This window comes from Macaca mulatta, chromosome 8, assembly GCF_049350105.2.
Source record: "Macaca mulatta isolate MMU2019108-1 chromosome 8, T2T-MMU8v2.0, whole genome shotgun sequence".
Classification (NCBI taxonomy): domain Eukaryota; kingdom Metazoa; phylum Chordata; class Mammalia; order Primates; family Cercopithecidae; genus Macaca; species Macaca mulatta.
In genome coordinates this window covers 71,183,469-71,209,035 of record NC_133413.1, presented here as the reverse complement: position 1 = coordinate 71,209,035, position 25,567 = coordinate 71,183,469, and the positions used below count along the sequence as shown (strand labels likewise).

At 39.3% G+C, this 25,567-nt stretch overlaps 1 protein-coding gene across 2 annotated transcripts in view; it reads right to left on the bottom strand.

Moving 5' to 3' along the window:
- RAB2A (RAB2A, member RAS oncogene family) overlaps positions 1-25,567 on the bottom strand; it is a 103,425-nt gene that overhangs the window by 59,113 nt on the left and 18,745 nt on the right. For both annotated transcript variants that reach the window (NM_001193860.2, XM_015145400.3), the window contains 1 exon segment: positions 3,994-4,065. In NM_001193860.2, the coding sequence (NP_001180789.1) occupies positions 3,994-4,065 (72 nt within the window).

Genomic DNA, 25,567 nt, shown 5'->3' with positions numbered 1-25,567 from the left:
AAACATGTCTTAACAATACTGCTTCTACTGGCCTGTATTTAGCTTGACTGAAGGAATGGTGGTACTGAATACCCTTTTAATGTATGTATGCAACTCTACATAAGTTGTAGTGGCAAGAAGCACCCCTTTACTCTTCCTCTTCCAGAGTTGGCTTTTACTTTAAAAAATGACTTTCAGTGAAAACAATGTAATTATCATTATCAACAACGAACATTAAGCACCTATCAGCATTCTGAGAACAGTTTTATGATCCTAAATGTTCTGTTTGCTTCAGATAATTTTTCAAAGTATCATTACCTCAAATATCCTGAAACATCTTAAATATTGAGACTCTGCAGAGTGAATGTATAGAGTACATTTATGTTCACTTTATAGGATCTAAAATAAGATTTCAACTTAAAAAAATAGTTCATGATAGCTACCATCTTCGTTCTGTAATAACAGACTGTTGCTAAAGCCATGGTTGGACTATGACCCCAACAAAAAACAATCCATTTTATGAATATGTACGGGGTGTAATTTCCCTTAACACACAGCAGGTAAAAAGACGGGACTTCCTACATACATCCTCCATAAAATTTACTTTGCCTTTTTAGGAGGACTGATCCTGATTATGAATAATGAATTTCTAACGCATGAGCTACTAGGAATCCATATTGGTGCTGAGCATTATATTGAAACTGTGCCTATACAGTAGTTGTTCCTTTCCTGTTAACAATGTTTCTCCATACGTGTGGGTATATAAATCTTACTTCCTTTAAATGGGAGCTATAGTTTGGGATATGGACAGTTGTTCAGAAAAGAACTGTAATAAGCAAATATGTCAAGCAATGGCATCCTCTGAGAAGAGAAAGACTGAGGGTATGAAAAAGTACTAAGTGTTCAGGCAGGAGCAAGCAGCAAAGACTTGATGGCACATAGTGTCTACACGTGTTAGAGAAAAGTAGGAGAGAAAGCAAGAGAGGCAGACTGAGAAGAATCATGAGCTCAGGAGTCAATGGTTTATAAACAGAGTAGAGAATTGATCATTACAGGGGACAAAAGATAAGGACATGGTGACTAGCTAGAATAGCTAGGTGTGAGGGTATTCTGGTGGTGGCTATGTATGACTACTCACCCAGATTGCTCCTACGACTACCAATTTGGAAACCATGTTGTATAAAAGTGATTCTGGGCCCATGAAGAGAGTGGACAGAACAAGAGATAAGTGGGCCTGAACCAAATTGAACCAATGAACTCTCTTGCCTAGGAAACTTAAAACTGAGTTAAAGAGAATCTCTGCTCTCCTGAATGGTATATGAACTTTGGAGCTATTGACAATGGCCATTTCCCATCATGGAGATAGGGAAATCAAAAACAATGGTCAAAAGGGAGAGAGAAAAATGAAACCGGCATGAGAAGAGAATGGGAGACAATGAGGGAAGGATGGAAGACTGCGAAACAGAATTTCCTGTGTTCCCTCCTTAAAAGCTCTGAGCTCTGGTTCCAGGCTGACCCAGCTGGCTCCCTGCCCTCATGTTGAGACATACCTGAATATTAAAATAATAAATTGCCCTTTTGTTTAAACCCATCTAGGTAAATTTTTGTCATTTACAACCAACTGTAAAAGTTAGAAAAAAAATGGTATGCCAGTCAGTGCAATCAGAAAAACAGAAACTACACTTTAAGTACATAGGGTATAGGGAATTTAATGTAGGGACTTGGTTATAGTAAACAAAGAGCCCCCAAAAACCCAAAGAAGAGATGGGGAATAAGCCCAGAGATTACAAACAGCAGGAAGCTGCTACCACCCCTAGGCTAGAAAGACAAAAGGGAAAAAGGTTATCAGAGCTCAGGAACCAGACCACTTGGGCCTGCCAGGCAGGGGCTGGAGCCAGAGGAATGGAGAACACACAGTCAACCCAAGGAGAAAAAGATCCTTGGTTTTTCTTCTCTTTCAGCCTCCTATTTCCTGGTGCCTGCCATTGGCAAACCTAGTGTGAAGCCAGCTGGCAGTTTATACGAGTTATAGTTTCCCAAACAACTCTCGGGTCTACTCCTTTATCTCTCCCCACAAGTACAGCCTATGGCAGAGGTGTCCAATCTTCTGGCTTCTCTGGGCAACACTGGAAGAAGAATAACTGTCTTGGGCCACACATAAAATATACTAACACTGACAGGTGATGAGCCAAAAAAAAAAAAAAAAGCAAAAAAATCTTATAGTGTTTTAAGAAAATATATGAATCTGTGTTGGGCCTCATTCAAAACTGTCCTGGGCTACATGCAGGTCATGGGTTGGACAAGCTTGGCCTATGTTAACTTCTGACAACAGGCTCAGGTCCACCTTCTCCACTTGGTGTGCCATACTAACTTAGAACTTTATACATAAGAGTCAAAGAAAAGGAAGAACACTGTTGTTTAGTATCCTATACTAAAAACAACTGTTTTGCTAGTTATCTTAGAACTGAGTCATGCCTAAAGTTGGCTAGTTTCAAACTTATTAAGCAAAGAGCAAATTTGCCTCTACAGGAGGTGGGGAAGAGAGTTCATTAAACAGGCCAGTGCAGTGGCTCACACCTGTAATCCCAGCACTTTGGGAGGCTGAGGCTGGCAGATTGCCTGAGCCCAGGAGTTTGAAACCAGCTTGGGCAACAAGGCAAAACCCTGACTCTACCAAAACACGAAAAATTAGACAGGCGTGGTAGCGCATGCCTGTAGTCCTAGCTACCTGGGAGGTTGAGGTGGGAACATCACTGGAGCCAGGGATCTGGGGGCTGCAGTGAGCTGTGATTGCATCACTGCACTCCAGCCTAGTCTACAAAATGAGACCCTGTCTCAAAAAATAAAACAAAATGTTACAGTTATTAGGACCAGCATGAGTTACCTGTTTCACCCATCATTATTGTATACACTTAAAACTATCAAAATTAAAATAGAATATGGATAGTCTTAATGACAGTAGTTGCTAACAAAAGATTTCAATATATCCACAAAGTATTATACCTGTAGCTTAGTTGAAAACTATTAGTTAATAATGTTATTCATGAGCTCTATCTTTGATTTGGTATTTTAAAAACACACAGAACATAAGGATCAACATGCTATAAATGGTAAATTAATAATGTCAACAGAAAATGAGCAGTCAGTAGCTAAAAAGATTCATTAAGCAGTTCGTTGTAAAGAATGACTAGATTTCCAATGATCTGTTTCTTCATATTTGACTAATTTACAGTTAATGGGCTACAGCCACAAAAGAATAATCCAGCTAGATTCTTCAGCTTTCAGAATATAAAATATAATTTTTAAACAAATAAAAATCCTAAATAGTAAGATTACCTAAAGTTTTTAGCTTTTCACTCATCTTAACTTTTTCCTTTGCATATTAATAAAATGGAAAATCATTATTTTAAATAATAACAGCTAATATTTGTTGACTATTTCTTACCAGTAACTATTTCATTTACTCTTTATAACTGAGGAAAATACAAAATGCCTAGTGGTACTTTTTCTCAGTTGATAATTATAGGAAAGTCTAAAGCACTTTCACATTGCCAGGCACTTTAATGCTTTACATTTACTAACTCACTGCTCACAGTAACTTCATGTGATTGGTACTACTACTATTCTCATTGAACAGAAAGAGAAACTGAGACATGAAACAGGGAAGTGACTTGCATAGCAAGTTAGTAGCAGAGACTTGATTCAACTTCCAGCAAGCTGAGTCAAAGTTTCTGCTCTTACCTTGCTTGGATACTGTCTCTTAATTGTTTCATCGTTAATTACAATTGAAATCTTAAAAACTACTGTCTTTCAGCATGCTAACCAGTTCTACAAAGCTGGGTAATATTTATTTTTACTACACATATTTTTAAAAAGTCACAGAGACAAAACTGCATAACAACAAATCCAGTTTCACAGATTTTAGCATCATCACTAGTAGACTGGACCTTCTAGCATTTTCCATTTAAACTACCCAAAACTTTTAATGCTTCTCATCCCTTTTATAAAACTTACCAATAGTAAGGTCATGCACTGGCTGAAACCTCTTGTCTGTAAACTGTAGCAATAAGCATGATTTACCAACACCTGAAAGTTAAACAAAAAATAAATAAGAGACAAAATTCACAGAAATTAAGACACTTTACAAAAAGGATATGGAAAAGAGGCAGCCAGGGCTTCTGGTGTATTGTGAATAATCTACCATGATTTCCTCAGTACTCTAATTTCTTGCAAAATAAGAAGACTAATGATTTAGGTGGAAGCTATAAACCAATCTAAAGTACATTTTCTTTCTTACAGTCTAAAGTTCATTTCTTACAATCTAAAGTACATTTCTTTCTTATACATTCAATATTTCAATGTGAAAGATAAATGTGGCAGCTAAACTCGTAGACGACAACTAACCAGGTCCTCCTGGTAGCCTCTACTACGGTAGTGTTTTTGTGCACTTTTGTTCTTTGTGTAACAGTGAAAATATTTAAAGCATAGTAATAGTTCATTTTATCATACTCCCCTATGAACAAACAAATAAATAAGCTAGCAATAAGTGTCTGAGATCTACTTTTCTGGGAAAAGTTCCTTGCTCTGTTTTCTCGCTAATTCATTTCACGAGCAAATGGAATCTGAATTGCATTCTTTCACTCTATTAAAATTGACCCCAGTAAGGTCATGAATATAACTTCCACATTTCTAAATTCAAAGGAAAATTTTCTATATTCATCCTACTTGTCCTCTAAGGAAAACTGGATACTGAATACCATACCCCCTTCTTACTCATTTTCAAGTCCTCTAAGAAACACTTTCCTCATCCTCATGCTAGACAAAGGCTGCTTAATTGATAGCATCCTGCACTTCTACAAAATACTAAAAGCAGTCACCATTCATTCATTCATTCACTCACCCACTTACTCAAAGTCTTTACTGAAAGCTAAGTATCACTACACTAGGACTTTAAAATACAGTAATGTAGAAAACCAACATGGTTCCTGTGTATGGAGTTACAGTCTAGTTACAGGTAGAGAAATTAAACAAAATGAATACCGAAATAATATACTGTATATGAATAATTTGAAATAATTATAATGACTGATCTGAAAGAGAATAAAGTGCTATGAGAAAGGGTAACAAACTTAGTGCAGTGGCTCAAGCCTGTAATCCCAGCATTTTGGGAGGCCAAGGTAGGCCTTAAGCCCAGGAGTTCAAGACCAGCCTGGGCAACAGAGGGAGACAGTCTTTTAAAACAAAAAAAGACCAAAAAAAAAAAAAAAAAAAAAAAAAAAAGATGGGTGTGGTGGTGCACATGTGTAGTTTCAGTTACTTGAGAGGCTGAAGTGGGAGGATAGTCTGAGACCAGGAGTTGAAGGCTGCTATGATCACACCACTGCCCTCCAGGGTAGGTAACAGAGTGAGACTCTGTCTCAAAAAACAAACAAATGATACTTAATTTAGACAAAAGGAATGAAGAAAATCTTTTTTTTTTTTTTGGAGATGGAGTTTTGCTCTTTCACCCAGGCTGGAATGCAGTGGCATGATCTCAGCTCACTGCAACCTCTGCCTCCCAAGTTCAAGCAATTCTCCTGCCTCAGCCTCCCAAGTAGCTGGCATTACAGGCACACACCCCCAAGCCTGATTAACTTTTGTTATCTTTAGTAGAGACAGGTTTCACTATGTTGGTCAGGCTGGTCTCAAACTCCTGACCTCAGGTGATCCATCCCCCTTGGCGTCCCAAAGTGCTGGGATTACAGGTGTGAGCCACCATGCCTGGCTGGGATAGAGAAACCTTTCTGAAGAAATGACAGTGAAAAGAAACTGGAATTTCAAAACATGTGATCTTTAGTTTTCTTCTCTGTTGTATTACACAAGGCCCAAAGTCAAACTCATTTTATCCAATTTTTAACTCTTTTGAACAGACTTTCAGGTGTAGGACAGAAGACAAAAGAACAGTTTTTTTTAAGTTAAAAGAGTTAGTTATCAAGTACACCAAAAGAATTTACTCTATATCCAAAACCTAGCATGAAAGAATTATTATCTTTTAAAAGATGTGAAAGTTCAAAATAGGTGAGCAATTACTTAACATCCCCAATTTTTTCATGTGGTATAGAAAAAATATATATAGTTAGAAATCACAAGTTTTCTTGAGGGACTTCAAGAATCATCTGAGAGTTTGGTAATCATTTAAGTGATAGAAGAACCAGAAAACCCTTTCCCACCTCACAAGAGAATATGTATCACTCTAGTAATACTAATCTTATTCTGACTAAGTGCTGGTTAAATACAGAAAATGCTTATTTCTTTGGTTCCTCATTTTCAGGATTCCATATTCCAGCTCAGGCTGGCCACAAACTCTTGACCTCAAGAGATCCTACCACCTTAGATTCTCAAGAAGCTGGGACTATAGGTTATGTGTCACTACACCTACACCTAAGTTTCCGTGTTCTTAAAAAATTTTTTTAAAATTTTAATTGACACATAATTGTACTTATTTATGAGACAGTGATATTTCCATACATGTATACAATGTGTAATGATCGATCAGGGTAATCAGAGTATCTGTTCACCTCAAACATTCATCATTTTTTTATGTACGTTGGTAACATTCAAAAATCCTCTCTTACAGCTATTTGAAAATATACAAGAAGTTATTAATCATAGTCACCCTATAGTACTATAGAACAGGAGAACTTATTCCTGCTATAATTTTGTACCTGTTAACCTAACCACTCCCTATCCTCACCTTTCCCCTACCCTTCCCAGCCTCTAATACCCACAATTCTACTTTCTGCCTTTATGAGCTCAACTTTTTAAGCTATTACTTATTGTGGATATGAGAACATGCAGTATTTACTTTTCTATACCTGACTTATTTCACTTTACATAATGTCCTCCAGTCTCATCCATGTTGCCACAAATGACAGGATTTCATCCTTTTTTATGACGAATAGTATTCCATCGCGTATATTTACCACATTTTCATTATCCATTCATCTACTGGTGGACACTTAGGTTGATTCTACATCTTGGCTATTGTGAATAGTGCTGCAACAAACATGGGAGTGCAGATATTAACACTACTTTGATATAATGATTTATATTCCTTCGGATAAATACCCAGTAGTGGGATTACTGGATCATATGGTAGTTTTATTTTTAGTTCTTGGAGGAATCTTGATAGTTTCTCTTAGCAACTATAATTTAAATTCCCACCAGCAACATATAAGAATTATCTTTTCTCTGAATCCTCACCAGCATGTTATTTTTTGTCTTTTTGATAATAGCCAGTCTAACTAAGATGAGATGTTATCTCACTGTGGTTTTGGTTTGCATTTCCCTGATGATTAGTGATGCTGAGCATTTTTCATATACTTGATGGCCATTTGTGTGCCTTCTTTTGAGAAATGTCCATTCAGATCCTTCCCTCATTTTTAAATCATTTTTGTTTTTACTGTTGAGTTCCTTGTATATGCTAGATATGAATCCCTTGTAAGACAGTTTGCAAATATTTCATCCCATTCTAAAAGTTGTGTTTTCATTCTATTGTTTCCTTTGCTGTGAAGGAGTTTAGTTTGATATAATCCCATTGGTCTCTTTTTGCTTTTGTTGCCTTTTTGTTTGCTTCTTGTGCTTTTGAAGTCTTATCCATAATATCTTTGCCTGGATCAGTGTCCCGAAGCATTTTCCCAGCATTTTCTTCTAGTAGTTTTATAGTTTTGGGTCTAGTTTTGAAAGACCAAAGTATTTCACCCATTTTGAGCTGATTTTTGTATATGGTGAGAGACAGGGGTCTAATTTATTCCTGCACATGGCTATCTAGTTTTCCCAGCACAATTTATTGAAGATAAATATATTCGTGCCCATAAGCTATATCTATATAATGTATCAGCCTACAACCTCCTTGAAAATAATCTCTTCTGGCTTTGTCAGGCTACAACTATCTCTTTGATGTCTTAATTCTATGACAACCAACTCCTCTTCTTCCACGTAACCCTGAAAATACTGGAGGTCTTCCTTAAGCCTCTGCACTCTACCTTTTGTTGTCACTTCAGAGCACGAATCCAGACCCGTGGCCTCAACCTATGTTCTTTTTCTTTTTTTTATTTTGAGATGGAGTCTCGTTCTGTTGCCCAGCCTGGAGTGCAGTGGCGCCATCTCAGGTCACTGCAACCTCCGCCTTCCGGGTTCAAGCAATTCTCCTGCCTCAACCTCCTGAGTAGCTGGGACTACCGGCGCACGCCGCCATGCCCAGCTAATTTTTTGTATTTTAGTAGAAACGGGGTTTCATCATGTTGCCAGGCTGGTCCTCAACCTACTTCTATAAATTAGTCAGTGATTATCAAATCCACCACCTTAACTTCACTCCAATTATTTCCAACTGCCTACTAAACATTTACACTTCAATACCTTCAGCTGCAAAACTCAGACTTCTGGAACCGATTTCATTCTTTTTCATTCTCTTATTCATCATCCTCCCAATCAACCTGTGATTCACCCTACCCATGACAGAAGAGACCAAAACACAGCTTCTCCTTCAGTATTTCCTAATCTCTGGAATTGTTTCCCAATGGATCATACTTAAAAGAAACTTGGAATCATCCTTAATTATTCCTCTTCTTTCATCATCCAGCTCTAGTGGTTCATCCATCTCATCAATTCTCTCTGAAAGTCTTCATAAATTCCATGCTCTACCCTCCTCTGAATCATCAGTGCTCTAGTTCTGGTTCTCACTAAGAACCAGATCTTTCTTCCTTCAGCCTTTCTAATCTATTTTGTAAATCACTGTGAAAATGTTTGCTAAAATGCAGATACAGTTAACTCACTCTCATGTTATGCTGACTAAAATATAAAAATTCAAGATCTTCAAAATAGTACACAAAGTCCTTTTTGAGCTGAAAATTATTACTCTAAGAGATTAATACTAAGACAACACAGTCCAAAGACTCTATAGTTAGCAACAACAAACCATCTCTTGTCCCCTGAAATGATATCATATTTTTTTGCTGGTACCTTTTACAAAGGAACTTTTCACTTCCTGGCAAATTTAAATTCATGCTTTAAGACTTAACTCAAAGTTTTATGTGTCCTCTTTGGTAGAACATTCTTGTTCCAAAGATTCTACCAATCCCCAAGCAGAACTAATGGTTTAGCCCCGACAATCATATACGCCAATGAATCAATCAATTTCAGCCTTGGGTTCCCATACTACTATATACATGCCTCAAAACCCTGATTAGAATTCCAGCTCTGTCACTTATTAGCTGTAACATAGGGTACTTGACCTTTCTGAGCCTCAGAATTCTTGTCTATAAAATGGAGGAAATCTCTACCCTCAATGAACTGTTGTAAGAAGCAAATGCAATATATAGATATAAAAGGGACCCTGTACAGTACTGGTAACCTGAGTGTGTCCTGTTTATAACAATTGTTTGAGCTATACACTTAGGATACATGCATTTTTCTGTGTGCCTAATATACTTCAATAAAAATGAAAACAACAAAATGACGGTCTTTTTGATGCATCAATTTGGCTAGGCCCTACCCTAGTTATGCAGTCAAACACTAATCCAGGTGTTGCTGTGAAGGCATCATACATGTAATAAAAATCCATAATCGGCTGACTTTAAGTGCGACGGGGGCTTCCCAGAGAGAAGAAATAATTCCGCCCGTGGACAGCAACTTTAGCCATACCTGTGGGTTACAGCCTGTCCTGAGGATTTCAGACTTGTTTGTCTAGCCCCCACAATCACATAAACCAAATAAACCAATCAATTTCAATTTCAACTCCCATCTCTATCTATCTAATCACATGCACACATATATCCTACTGGTTCTGCTTCTCCAGTTGGACATCGACTTTTTTTCACTTTTTCTTTTTTCAACCCCTATCTTTATTATCCCAGATACTGAATCTTACAAACAACCGTCACCACTCAAAAAGCACAGTGTGTAGAACAGAAAGCCCTCAAATAAAGCTATTATTTTTATTAATTGTATCATGCTTTATAGGCTCTCCTATAACAGAACGTGACCCCCCAAGTCACATAGTATATGAGCTCTATTAGGACAGAAATCACTTGCAGAGTGTGTTCCTAGCACACAGCAGGTACAAAGCAAGCCTCTATCTGTCCTCATACCTTTTTTACTAGAAAACTTGTCTAAGTTGTTGACTGATAACAGAGAGAAAATTTGCACATACAGCTAATTCTGAATTTTCCTTACTACCTCTAGAAGATGGGAGGGGTTTAACCAACTGTGTAACTTTCCATATATCATTTCATCTTTTTGGACATAATTTTACTATACGTACAGAGAATCAGAGAATTGAGCCAGACAATCATCAAGTTTCTTTCTAACTCTACTAATTGGCCCTGATGATTTATTACTTACAGCTTTAAAATTTAGTAACATTTTCTTCTCATGGATAAAGTTAACATCTGAGTATCTGTTTAAATAGAAATGGAAAACAATGAATCCATCACGTCACAAAGTATACTAATACGAAGAGAACATAGAGAACTCTTTTCCCTACAACTTATAAGAGTGATAGGTCACTGAGCATGGTGGCTCACACCTGTAATCCCAGTACTTTGGGAGGCTGAGGCAGGAGGATCACTTGAGACCATGAGTTCTAGTCCAGCCTGGGTAACATAGCAAGACCCCATAGGTATTTAAAAATTAGGCTGGGCGTGGTGGCCCATTCCTGTAATCCCAGCACTTTGGGAGGCTGAGGTGGGTAGATCATGAGGTCAGGAGTTCAACACCAGACTGGCCAACATGGTGAAACCCCGTCTCTACTAAAAATACAAAAATTAGCCGGGTGTGGTGGCAGGCACCTGTAATCCCAGCAACTAGGGAGGCTGAGGCAGGAGAATCGCTTGAACCTGGTAGGCAGAGGCTGCAGTGAGCCGAAACTGCGCCACTGCACAGCCAGCCTGGGCAACAAGAGCGAAACTCCGTCTTTAAAAAAACAAAACAAAACAAAAACAAAATCCCAGCTACTCAAGAGGCTGAGGCATCAGAATCGCTTAAACCTGGGAAGTGGAAGCTGCAGTGAGCCAAGACTGTGCCACTGCACTCCAGCCTGGGCAACATAGCAAGATTCTGTCTCAAAAAAATAAAAATAAAAATAAAATAGCAAGGCGTGGTAGCACATCTGTGGGTCCTAGCTACTCAGGAGGCTAAGGAGGGACGACTGCTTGAGCCTAGGAGTTTGAGGTTGCAGTGAGCTATGACTGAGCCATTGCATTCCAGCCAGAGTGACAAGCAACACCTTGTCTCCAACATAGAATAAAAATAGTAAAAATAAAAGATGTACAGCTTCTACTGAATGTCACTTTTGCACCACTGCAAAGTTGAAAAATTGCTAAGTCAAACCATCATAAGACAGAGACCATCTGTAGTTATCTTTTTAGTGCCTCAGTTTCCTAATCTGTAAGAAGTAGGTTAATAACACCTATTTAATAGGATAATTGAGAACATTAAATAAGTTAATCCATTCTAAGTCTTAAAACAGTGTCTGGCACATAGTAAAGTTTCAAAAAAGAATTAAACAAATGTTTGTTGCTACCATCAATAGTAAACCACTATTACTATGTCTGTTTACACTTTAGGCTCCCTAAAAGCATGAACCATGATCTATTCATCTTCAGCATTAGCCACATGTATCTCCAGTGCAAAGACAAAGGCTCACAAACTTGCGGAATGGGGTGAAAGACTATAAACTTGTTTTTTTCCCAACATGTGTGCACAAACGTGTATGTGTATACAGGAGAGGGAGAGAAACAGAATCAGTTGCAGGGTATTAAATGCTATGGTACAAAGAAAAAGCAGAGCAGGGCAAGGATGTAGGACCTGAAATGCTGGGGTAGGGGGAAGGAGGAAGGTATGTTACTAAACCAGGTAGCCTCTCATGGAGAAGGTGAGACTTAAATGAAGGTTTAAAGGATATGAGGAAATAGGCCAGTGGATCACTGAGAGAAGAGTATTATTCCACACCAAGGAAACAGTTTAGAAGAAAAGTTCTAAGGTGGCACATTTTAGAGAAACTGCAATAAGGCCAATGCGGTTAAAGCACAGGAGGCGGGGAGAGTCATGCCCCTAGGAACTAGGATATAGGAATGACAGGGGCCTAATCACACAGAACCTAAAGAACTCTGTGTTTATTGAGACAAAATAGGGGATTCACTGGAGAGTTTTCAGCAGAGGAGTAAAATAATTTTACTTAAATTCTAAAAGGCCTACTGGCTGCTACAATGAGAACAAACATAAGTAGAAGCAGATGAAAGCAGAAGCAAAGAAGGCAGGTGTGGTGGCTCATGCTTTCCCTAGCACTACGGGAGGCCAAGGCAGGTGGACTGCTTGAGCCCAGGAGTTCAAGACCAGCCTGGACTACATGGTGAGACCCTGTCTCTACAAAAAAATACAAAAAACTTAGCCAGGCATCGTGGTGCACACCTTAGTCCCAGTTACTTGGGGGGCTGAGGTGGGAGGATCACTTGAACCTGGGAGGTAGAGGATGCAGTGAGCCAAGATCGCGCCACTGCACTCCAGCCTGGATGATGGAGTGAGACCTTGACTTAAAAACAAAACAAAACAAAACAAAAAAAACCATGAACCAGTAAGGAGCTTTCTCAATAAGACAAGAAATGGGCCGGGCGCGGTGGCTCAAGCCTGTAATCCCAGCACTTTGGGAGGCCGAGATGGGCGGATCACGAGGTCAGGAGATCGAGACCATCCTGGCTAACACGGTGAAACCCCGTCTCTACTAAGAAATACAAAAAAAAAAAAAAAATAGCCGGGCGAGGTGGCAGCGCCTGTAGTCCCAGCTACTCGGGAGGCTGAGGCCGGAAAATGGCGTGAACCCGGGAGGCGGAGCTTGCAGTGAGCTGAGATCCGGCCACTGCACTCCAGCCTGGGCTACAGAGCGAGACTCCGTCTCAAAAAAAAAAAAAAAAAAAAAAAAAGACAAGAAATGGTGACTTGGACCAGGGTGGTTACACTGGGGGTAGCTCAAAGTGACTGAATTTGTGAGGCAGAGCCAAGAGAATGTGTTGACAGTGTGAATTTTTTGAGAAAGAGAAGTGAGTTATGAATGATTCCAATGTTTTTGCCTGATCAAACAGTGAGTTCAATGAGATGGGAGATGTAGGTAGAGCAGATTGAGAGTGGACAGATCATCAGTTCCAGTTTGGTTATTTTGAGTTGAGATGTCTATTAGTCATCCAAGAGACAAAGCTGAGTAGACAACTCAATATGTGAGTACAGATTTCAAGAAAGACGTTCAGGATGAAGATAAGCCACATGTAAAGAGGAATCAGCAAAATAATAATAATAATAAAAAAGACAGACATAGCCCATGTTTGTTATTTAATCACAGAATTAAACAGAATGAGAACAAACAAAAATGGATTTTGAGTGAAGGCTGGCAAATTCCAAAACCCCCCCCCCTTTTTTTTTTAAAAGGAGGACAAATAGAAAGCCTGTATTTAAATCTTTAACAACAACAACAACAACAACAACAACAAAAAACTTCTGGAAAGGAATCCCCTATAAACAGTTGTTTTTGCTACTTTTCTAATAGAAATGGAAAATTAAAGAAAAAGCAACTATCTAGTCTTTTAAAAAAAGTTATGCTGGGATCTCTGATAAAAACCCAATTTGAAATGGGGAGAAAAAACTATCTCCTGCCAATGGCTTTCATTCTGCACCAAGAACAAGGCCTGTGCACATCCTCTCCCTTTCTCTCCACGTAGACAGACATTCCACATTACAGATGCTGTCCTTTGTCATTCCAGTGAAGTAACTCCAATCCCCAATCATTTTCTATCCATTGGTAGTTTTCAATCCACACCAAAAAAAAAAAAAAAAAAAAAAAGACCCAAAAAACAAAAACAAACAAAAGCAACCCAAGCTGATGCTCAGGCCTCACACCTCCAGAGATTCTGACTGAATTGTGTAGTCGTTAAAAGCACTACCTGGGTGATCTTGGATAAACTACTTGGCCTTTGCATGCATCACTTTCAAAAATGAGGATAAGAACAGTACATACTTCACAACAAGAGTTGTGAGAATTAAACCAGTTAACATATATAAAGCACTGAAAACATGTAGGAAGCACTATGTAATAACTTACCAGTATTATTATTTAATTAAACAAACAAAGACAAAAATCCAACAAGGATTACCTCTTCACTTGAAGCTTCCTCTAGATGTCCATGTAGTTTATCTTTTCTTTAAATCCTAGAGAAGTACTATATTCCTTTACCATTCAAAACTAGATCTCAGCCCTCTCTCCCTGTTTGGAGATCTAGCAACCTGTTTTTCTTGCATCTTTATTACCTGCTTCTCCATGGAAATCTTCTGACACATGCATTCAAGTCTCCCATCCTCGAACACACTCAAGAGAAGATTGGTCAAGTCTTGTACATCAAATTCTCTCAGCTATCACAAATAGGAAATATCACTAACTAGAATCTTAAACCTGATAGAAGGTTTGAGAAGGCTTAAGAAAAAAGAAAAAGTCCAACACAAAGAATTACCCTGAGATTTTGGAGAGTACCTGTACAGATGACAAAGGTTATTTATTTGTTTTCCTAAACAAACAGAAAGCCATGTGCACCCTCCACCTCTTCTAGTATTCCTCTGGATGTGATCTTTCCCTTAATGGACTTCAGAACACTTTATCTCTGATACGATAATTATTATGTACTAACTTTTATCTTACACTACAGTTATTTAAATGCCTGTTTTTACAACATTTATAAACAAAGTTCCTTTAGGGCAAGATCTGTATTCCTATTCATCTTTTCATTCTCCAAAGCACCTAGAATGATCTGTTCAGCTAGTATTGATGAATTATTTGTTCAATGAATAAAAAGCAGATGTGCAAAACATTGTTTTTTAAGGCCTGATGTCGATATCTTGGATATACACAGATCATCACCACTCTGTAATTAATACAAATCACTACACTTATTAATGCTGCTATTAGAGTTGGTACCATACCTTACCTTCTTCCTCTACTCAGGGTCGGAGTCACTGTCCCTCAGTAGGACACCATTGTGAGAGCTGAATATTAAACATCAAGTCAATGAGATAACAATTATGAGTAGTACTCATTAAAAATCAGATTCCTGGCCGGGTGTGATGGGTTCACACCTATAACCCCAGTGCTTCAGGAGGCCAAGGCAGGAGGACTGAATGCTTGAGCCCAGGAGTTTGTGACCAGCCTGGGCAACATGGCACCTCTACAAAAAATAAGCTGGGTGTGGTGGTGCATGGCAGTAGTCTCAGCTACTTGGAGGATGAGGTGGAAGGATCACCTGCGTTCAGGAGGCTCAGACATTATCGTCCCACTGCACTACAGCCTGGGTGACAAAGTGTGAAACCTTGTCTCCAAAAATAAAAATTTTTTTTTTCTTTTTTTTGAGACGGAGTCTTGCTCTGTTGCCCAGGCTGGAGTGCAGTGGCCGGATCTCAGCTCACTGCAAGCTCCGCCTCCCGGGTTCAGGCCATTCTCCTGCCTCAGCCTCCCGAGTAGCTGGGACTACAGGCGCCCGCCGCCTCACCCGGCTAGTTTTTTGTATTTTTTAGTAGAGACGGGGTTTCACCGTTTTAGCCAGGATGGTCTCGATCTCCTGACCTCGTGATCCGCCCGTCTCGGCCTCCCAAAGTGCTGGGATTACAGGCTTGAGCCACCGCGCCTGGCAAAAATAAAAATTAAAAAAAAAAAAAGACAGATTCCTGAAGCCCCATCTCAGAGATTTAGTATGTCTTTGGTGGGGCCCAAGAACTAATTAAGTCCTCTGGTCATTTTAAGGCAAAGAGTCCTTACGAGTAGGTGCTGGGTATTCTACTGAAGTTCATTTTCCTTGTCCTAAACCAACTTCCCACTAATTGCAAGATTTGTCAATATTAGTGATGATTCTATTTTTACAATCAGAAGCCAAACAGCTTTAATTTAAAATATGTGAAAATGAGGTCAGGCATGGTGGCTCACGCCTGTAATCCCAGTACTTTGGGAGGCTGTGGTGGGCAGACTGCTTGAGCTCACGAGTTCAAAACCAGTCTGGGCAACATGGTGAAACCCCGTGTCTACCAAAAACACAAAAAACCTAGACATTTTGTAATTATATTACAAACTGAAAAACCATGAAACATGAAAAAATAAAGTCTGCCCTTTTCAGAGTATTAATAAACAACAGGCTTTACAGTTGTAACACCAGTGTTCAAATCCATCTGGATAATTTCATAACCTGTGACCTCAGGCAAGTTAGTTATGGAAACTGAGCTCTACTTCCACATCTATAAAATTGCAAAATGAAAATACAGGCCGGGGCTCACACCTATAATCCCAGCACTTTGGGAGACGAAGGTGGTAGAATCACTTGAGGCAAGGAGTTTAAAAACCAGGCTGGGCAACATACTGAGACCCCATCTCTATTTAAAAAACAAAAAGAAAAAAAAAGGCACTAGGGGAAAAAAAAAAAAAAGAAAAGAAAATACAGCATTCCTATTTCAGAGGAATGCATGAGGCTCAAGTGATAAAATGTAGTAGTATTTTGCAAATTCAAAGTTTTAATACAAATGTTAAACTGAGGATTCTTCAAGACGAGTACAGCTAAGAGAGCATTATCTCCAACTAAACTCACCTGACCACATTAAAAAACTTAAATGAATTGGGCTGGGCATGGTGGCTCACGCCTGTAATCCTAGCACTTTGGGAGGATGAGGCAGGCAGATCATTTGAGGTCAGGAGTTTGAGACCAGCCTGGCTAATATGGTGAAACCCTGTCTCTACTGAAAATATAAACATTAGCCAAAATAGCTTGAATCCGTGAGGTGGAGGCTGCAGTAAGTGGAGATCATGCCACTACACTTCAGCCTGGGCAACAGAGCGAGAAACAAGAAAAAAAGAAAAAAAAGAATTGAAGGAAATATCTGCAATTTTATCACTTTTTTGTTTTTTTTTGAGAAGGCATCTCACTCTGTCGCCCAGGCTGGAGCGCAGTAGTGCGATCTCAGCTCACTGCAACCTCTGCCCCCTGAGTTCAAGCGATTCTCCTGCCTCAGCCTCCCGAGTAACTGGGATTACAGGCACCCGCCAACATACCCAGCTAATTTTCGTATTTTTAGTAGAGACGGGGTTTCACCATATTGGACAGGCTGGTCTTCAACTGAACTCATGACTTCAAGTGATCCACCTGCCTCAGCCTCCCAAAGTGCTGGGATTACAGGCGTGAGCCACCATGCCTAGCCATCACTGTCTTTTTAAACAGAATGATTTCGGGATTGTTTTCATGTTGTTGGTTTGCCATATATTATCCCCTTGCATCCAAGAGAATAATTTTCATTTCATCAGCTGTATACTCTCTGGCGGTTTACTGTAGTAAACTGGATAATGGCCTCCCCAAAAAGATATGTCCAAGTCCTGACCCTAGAACCATGAATGTGACTTTATTTGGAAAAAGGATCTCTGCAGATATAATTAAGGATCTCTAGATGAGCTCATCCTGGATTTAGGGTGGAGCCTAAATCCAAATGACAAGTGTCCTTCTAAGAGAAAGGCAGGAGACAAAGACACAGGGGAGAAAGCAAAGTGAATGAAGACAAGGATAGAGAGTACAGTTCTGCTGCCAGAAGCCAAGGAACGCTTCGAGCCACCACAAGCTGGAAGAGACAAGGCAGGATTCTCCCTGGAGCCTTCTGAGAGAACGCATCTAATATCAGGTGTCTGGCCTCAAGAACTGGGAGAGAACAAATTTCTGTGATTTTAAGCCACCAAGCTCATAAGTTGTTACAGCAGCCCTAAAAACCTAATACACTAATCAAGAGTCATCTTTCATTCCTAAGACTCTTACGTTGTTAGTTTCCCAGTCTTGTCGATTCTGTCTATAATAATTCCTACTGCAATCAGTAAGTTACTCAAACACAAGAAATATTGAGTGGTGTGGGAAAAGGAAATTGGGAATACGGAACATTTATTTGAGAAGGCTGTCTAGCAAAAGCTAGGAGGGAAGAGAAGAAACAGTTATTCAAAGAATATTAATTGAATGCATCATGCCTACTATATTTCAGGCATCAAGCTTGGTAATAAAAATAAAGTTCCCAAGAAGATGTAGCTTTAAGAACGTAAAACATCTTTCTCCTGGAAACTGCAAAGTGTAGAAAAAAGTATGCTAACAAAACTGAGAGTTGCTAAAGTATCAATTAAAAAAAGAAATAGACAATATTGAAGAACTAACCTTCTATCCTCTTGCCCTTGATACAATCATCTACTACTATTTGTTTCTTTCTTTTACAGTATTAAAGTACACCCAATATTAAAACACTTCTGGGATGAGACCAAAATTACAAAAATGAGTAAATGACACATAAACTCAGCTGAAAGCCTATGTTCCTATATGTCAGTATCTCTTAAACATTGGGCCTCTGCATACATTTATTCAGTGTTCTTTCTTTTCCTTTTTTTTGACGGAGTCTCGCTCTGTTGCCCAGGCTGAAGTGCAGTGGCACGATCTCGGCTCACTGCAGCCTCTGCCTCCCGCGTTCAAGCAATTCTCCTGCCTCAGCCTCCCGAGTAGCTAGGACTACAGGCACATGCCACTACGCCCAGCTAATTTTTTTGTATTTTTAGTAGAGATGGGGTTTCATCGTGTGAGCCACAATGGTCTCGATCTCCCAACCTCATGATCTGCCTGCCTCGGCCTCCCAAAGGGCTGGGATTATAGGCGTGAGCCATCACACCCAGCCTATTCAGTGTTCTTTCTCTAATAATAACCAGCGACTTCTTTTGTCTACAGCTACTCATCTTTAAGATTTAACTCAAGTGTCATATCCTCGAGGAGGCTTTCCATAACACACACCTCTCTTTACAAAGGTAGAAGTATCTTCCTTTGTATTCTCCTGATTTTTATTAAAATTTTTTTTTCTCCTGATTTTTATTTATTTTTGGTGGTGGTGGTGGGGGGGTGCTGCTGCAGGCCACATCTGATTTTTTCAAAGATGAAAATTATCTGGCTGTGAATGTATAAAATAATTTATTTAACTGTCTGGTTTCAAGGGAAAAACACAACAGCCTCTGCTGTCAATGCCAGAAGAGAAAGAACACTGACAAGTTTCTGTGATTATCTCGCTCAGCTTGGGTGTGACGTGGACTCCAGGAAACCAAATCTAGACCTGTGTTTCAATCACTAGATGAAGTAGGCCTCACTGAAGGCCTACACTTTAAAAACAGACTTTGAAGAACTGTAAGCATATGATGTATTCAGAAACTACTTACTAAGCACCTTAAATGGATACACAATGGTTAATGGAGTTCTGTTCTTGTCGCCCAGGCTGGAGTGCAATGGTTCGATCTTAGCTCATTGCAACCTCTGCCTCCTGGGTTCGAGCAATTCTCCTGCTTCAGCCTGCTGAGTAGCTGGGATTACAGGTGCCTGCCACCACGCCCAGCTAATTTTTGTATTTTTAGTAGAGACGGGGTTTCATCACGTTGGCCAGGCTGATCTGGAACTCCTGACTTCAGGTGATCTGACCGCCTCCCAAAGCGCTGGGATTATTCTTTATCCTGCACTCTTTATGAAATCTTTACCTGTTTTTTTTTTTTTTTTTTTTTTTTTTTTTTGAGACGGAGTCTCTTTCTGTCGCCCAGGCTGGAGTGCAGTGGTGCAATCTCTGCTCACTGCAACCTCCGCCTACCGGGTTCAAGCAATTCTCCTGCCTCAGCCTCCTGAGTAGCTGGGATTGCAGGTGTGCGCCACCACGCCCAGTTAATTTTTGTATTTTTAGTAGAGACGGGGTTTCACCATGGTGGTCAGGCTGGTCTCGAACCCCTGACCTCAAGATCCACCCGCCTCAGCCTCCCAAAGTGCTGGGATTACAAGCGTGAGCCACCGTGCCCGGCCCAAAATCTCTTTACCTTTAACTCCCTTAAAGTTCTAATTTTTTCCCTTAATTTTCACCTAATGTCCTTTTGTTGTCTCAGGATCACATCTAAGAAACCATATTACATTTAACTGTCAGGCCTTCTTAAGGTTCCTCTTGGTTTTAACAGTTTCTCATGCTTTCCTTTTTTTGATGTTCTTGGCAGTTTTGAGGAGTACTGATTAGGTATTTTGTAACATGCCCTGTGTTGAAATTTGTTTAAATTTTTCATGATTAGACTGGGATTATAAGTGTTTGGGAGGAAGATGACAGAGAAAGATTACCATTTTCATCACATCATATCAAGGGTACATACTATCAATGTAACTGATCACTGTTGATTTTAACCTTTATAACCTGGCTAAGGTAGTCTGTCAGGCTTCCCCAATGCAAAGGAACTTTCCCCCTCTTTTCTATACTGTATTCTTGGGAAGGAAGTTACTATGCACAGCCCACACTAGAAGACTTGACTTCTGCCCCAGAGTTTTCACATAGGGAAAAGTTTTCTCCCCATTGTGTCTTACATAATGTCACCTCTCATCACCATATCCAATCTTCTGCCTTTCCACATTGTTTTAACATTACCATATGTAGGCATTACTTTTACATTAAAAAAATGGGCCAGGCATGGTGGCTCGCACCTGTAATTCCAGCACTTTGGGAGGCTGAGATGGGCAGATAACTTGCGGTCAGAAGTTCCAGACCAGCCTGGCCAACATGGGGAAACCCCATCTCTACTGAAAATACAACAAAATTAGCCAGGCATAGTGGCACACACCTGTAATCCCAGCTACTTGAAAGGCTGAGGCACGGGAATCGCTTGAACCTGTGAGACGGAAGTTGTGGTGAGCCAAGATTGCACCACTGCACTTCAGCCTGAGCGAGAGAGGGAATCTGTCTCAAAAAGAAGAAGGGAGGGAGGGAGGGGGGCAGGCAGGAAGGCAGTATTTGAGGTATACACTTTTCAGAAATGGAAAAGTGCCTGAAAATTATCTTCATTTTTAACACTTTTCACTCCCTATGATATCCTTCACTAAATCCTGATAATTCTAGCTCTCATCTGTAACCTCCTTTTATTTTCATTACCACTGCCTTAGACAAGGCCTCTAGGAACCTTCTCTGGAACATTTTAATTACCATCTAACTATATACCCCGTACCCTTTTAATCTATCTTACATGTGACTGCACCAGGAATGGATGAGAAAAAAAGAATGGATGAGTCAGAAGAAAAGGATTACATTTAACATCTAGTATGTCTATGCCACTATATTACAATATGAATATACACAGTATTTGGTTTTAAAGTTAATTATAATTCTAGTTGTATAATCTTTCTTTTAAAAATTTCAGTGCATTCCACTGTCTACAGAATAGAGTTCAAACTCTACCTTAACCTGTCACATGTACCTCCCTAGGTCTACCATGTTTAATGGATTTATCTTTCCAGCCTTATTTCTCCTAACAGCCTGATACAGGGTCCATACTAAAGTCAAACTGGACCATTCATATCAAGGACAGTACAAGGTGTGGAACTTAGCAGACAACTGCCTTCCTGTTTACTCCTATTTCTATATTTTGATTTTTTATCATTTCTACTTGTCAGAACCAGTTCAAATGTTATTGTACCCTATTTTCCAAGGAGGAAAAAGGCATTCCCCTTCTTACAAAATGCCATACTTTCTTGCAGTTCCTCAGTCAGAGTCCTTATCATATTCTACAAGCACAGCTAGACTATAAACCCCTTAAGGGCAAGGACACATCAAATCTACTTTTTAAATCCTTCACAATTGTACTTAGTCCTACGTTTTATATTTGGTGAACTTACACCTTCTTCATTTCAAAATACACGACGAATTTAAGAGACAACAAATACTCACTGGACTAGATTTGAATCCTGTGTATGACACTGAAAAAGTTGCTTCAGGTCCCTAGGTCTTGTTTGCTTATTTGTGTAATGGTAATTATACTACATCTTATTCATTAGTTATTGTGAGAAATAAAAGATAATATGTAGCAAAAGAGATAATGCATCTAGGAAAAATCACTTCTTTTTCCTTTCCAAATACCTAAAGACAAGCTCACTTTATCTGCTAAGGCCAAATTGCTCTAAACGTACATACTTGATTAAGCACTTATCATATGGTACTTTTATTATCAGTTTACATATCTAGATTCACTCCTCAGGAGCAGTCACATTCGCCTTTTTGTATTTTGAAAACGACCTTGCACAGTGAACTGGCTTAAAAGCAGATGCTCAGGGAATGAATTAATGCATCTCATGCTCACTGGAAAGATCACAAAGTAATAGACTATTCTATCAAACAACTCTAGTCTACATCTCAAGAAAAAAAACTACCAATTTCTAAAAAAAAAAAAAAAAAATATTCAATAGTGGATTTTTCAGATGGGAAAATGATGCTAGAGAATGAAAACACGACTGCATTAAATTAGAGTTGTATCTGTATTATTATCTGCCCCTAACTTGTGTTATTTTCCTTTGAAAAGGTAGTGAGTACAGCCATGTGCCAGTTATCAATTGACTGCCTCCTTGCTCCAAATCCACCCTTCACTGTCCTTCAAGTGAGACTGAAACCTTCCTACCTTGGTAGGTCACAGGGCATGACAGCTTCATCAGCACTCAGCACCCCTCTATGGCCATCTGCCCCCAGCACTCCTTCAGGTTGCTTTCCATGGAGTTCTCAGGCTACACACACACCATGGAAGGCTTCCCCAAGCATGAAGAGGGCAGCTGTCCAGCTCATTTCAGTCCCTTAATGTCTCTGACATCCAGTAGGCCTCAGCTGTGCCCCTCCAATGAAGTCTGAATGTCAGATCTGTTCCTTCCTTCCGTGCTCTGCATAGCCTTAGTGGTAGTGACTACTACCCTAACTGCTGTTACTATAGTCTTCAGAGTTCTCTCTACCTCTCAGCCAATTCCCCCATTACTCTAATCCTACGTTACAGTTAAGGATTGTTTACATTAGACTTTCTCTGTTCAAATTCCTGTGTAGTTTCGGTTTCCTAATTGAACTCTAAATGATACAACTAGCATGAATAATAATATCCTGCATTAGATAAGCCAAATTTAATTTGGTAAAGTTGAGGGTATTTGAATATCGATAGAATTTAAATTTTCTTAGGAAAGACATAGTTTGTCTTTAAGCGCAGTATTTTTGCAAATACAAAGCTAGATATGATTTAAATCTTAAAAAACTGGAAAACAGAGCATTCAATAATTTTATTAGGGAATACGTTACAGAGGTATTAAACCTGATAGCAAGTAAGAATGTGGCGAAAATGGCATACCTATTCCTTTCTTCCTCCCAACTCGTGGAACTTTCCTCACTAGTTTATCTTAATAGTGGAAAATGGCTAGAATGTTTAAGAAAAATCAGGAAGAATAAAACTGGGCTATATGGCCAAGCATGGTGGCTCACGCTTGTAATCCCAGTACTGGGAGGCTGAGGTGGGAGGAATGCTTGAGGCCAGGAGTTTGAGACCAGTCTGGGCAACACAGTGAGATCCTGTCTCTATAAAAAATCAAAAATTAGCCAGCCGCGGTGGTGTGCACCTGCAGTCCCAACTACTCAGGAGGCTGAGGTGGGAGGATTGCTTGAACCAGGGAGGTCAAGGCTGCAGTGAGCCATGATCATGCCACTGCACTCCCACTGGGCAACAGAGTGAGACTCTGCCTGAAAATAAACAAATAAAATAAAAAAGAAAACAGTTATAAATACCTTTTAGAATTGTAGGATGTCAGTTTTGTCAGAACTAGAGAGGTCCTCTGGTGTGATGTTTTTTAGACAGCCATACTGGTCAGGTCATGAAACCAATTTAGTGGATTGGAACTAGCATTAAAAAAGAATTAGATGGGCCAAGTGCGGTGACTCACACCTGTAACCCCAGCACTTAGGGAGGCCGAGGTGGGTGGATTACCTGAGGTTAGGAGTTCGAGACCAGCCTGACCAACATGGTGAAAAACCCTGTATCTACTAAAAATACAAAATTAGCTGGGTGTGGCAGCACATGCCTGCAATCCCAGCTACTTAGGAGGCTGGGGCACGAGAATTGCTTGAACCTGGGAGGCAGAGGTTGCAGTGAGCTGAGATCATGTCACTGCACTCCAGCCCAGGCAACAAGAACAAAACTCTGTTTCCAAAAAAAAAAAAAAAAAAAAATTATAACAAAATAACAAATACATATACGATTAGAATAAGCACACTTAAGAAATTTTTGTTTTGGAGATATATATGCATTTACACACATGAACCCTAGATTGCAATGTAAAATATACTTTATACTGTGGCTTATAAAAAACAAACCTAGAAATTACTGTGCAGTGTCTAATCCAACTCATATACAACAAAAGATCTCATCCACATTTTTGCTAGTACTGACGGTAAAATAAACTGGGAAGAATCTGGAATACTTCTGTTCTCTTTTAATTGATATTTACGAGGACAGAGATATTTACAAGGACAGAGATCAAAGGAAAAATCTGATTGAATCATTTGTTGTCAATTTAACATAAATAATAAGAGGCAGAAACTCAAAATCAAGTTTTTTTGATTCTAAGTCATAGTTTCTTTTCCCACTGGTCCACTCAACCTCCTGAATTTGTTCTTTCCCAGATACATGCTGCTATTTGCAGTCAATAAATCTGCTAACTAAAAAGAAAGTTATCTCACTTTCCAGCTAGCAATACTAGGGATGAAAGGAACATTCTATAAGTAAAATGATTCTGACACTGCAGAAATTTAATAGAGAAATGTTTTTAAAAGAACACTATTTCCACTATGCTGACTTTATCCCAAATAATAGTGTTCCAATTAGGTTACCTATGTGACTTAATATACACAATTAATGTTGGTTAGGCTGTTGAATTGTAAGTACCTGAAATATATACCAAAGTCAAAATTAAATATTCTTTCTAAATTCATACTTTTAATGGAAGGTAATCTGGCAGTACCTATCAAAATGCAAAATGTAATTACCAGTGACCCAGAAATTTTACTTCTTGCACAAATGCACAAGAAGGCTAACGGCAACATTGTCTATAACGATATTCATCAAAGCAGGTGTAGGTGGACATTTGCTGCTTCTCGCTACCTAACATCAGAGCACTCTTCTTTGAGATCCTTAGCAGCTAGGGCAGGGAGACATGTGTCCTAGACTGAGCCAATCAGATACTCCTATCTAGAACTTAGAATCTTGAAAAAGTGCTGCAATATCAAGGACCATCGACAGACAATACATAGTGGCTACAGTGGAGATGAGAGCAGTGGAGGCCAGTGGTATGCATCCAGCATCCTCTCAAGCAGGCCGTATTGACAACAGCAATTTGGCTGTGCCTTGCCTTTCTTCATTTTGCCCATCTTCAAACTTGATTTTATTGCTTTCCTGTCTGTGAACCATCCAATCTTTCCAATAAAATCTTCTGTTTACATTAACCAGAATTAGTTTCTGTTATTTGCTACCACAGACCTCGACTAACAGAAATCAGAAGCTGATAAATTGTGGTTCATCTATCTAGAGTTTTTAAAAAATGAGAGAGATTTACATGTGGTGATACAGAAAGACACTCAAGATTTACCCTCAAATGAAAAAAATAAAACTGTAGAACAGCAGTGATTGTATAATCTCACTGGTAGAATTGGGACACATGTACAC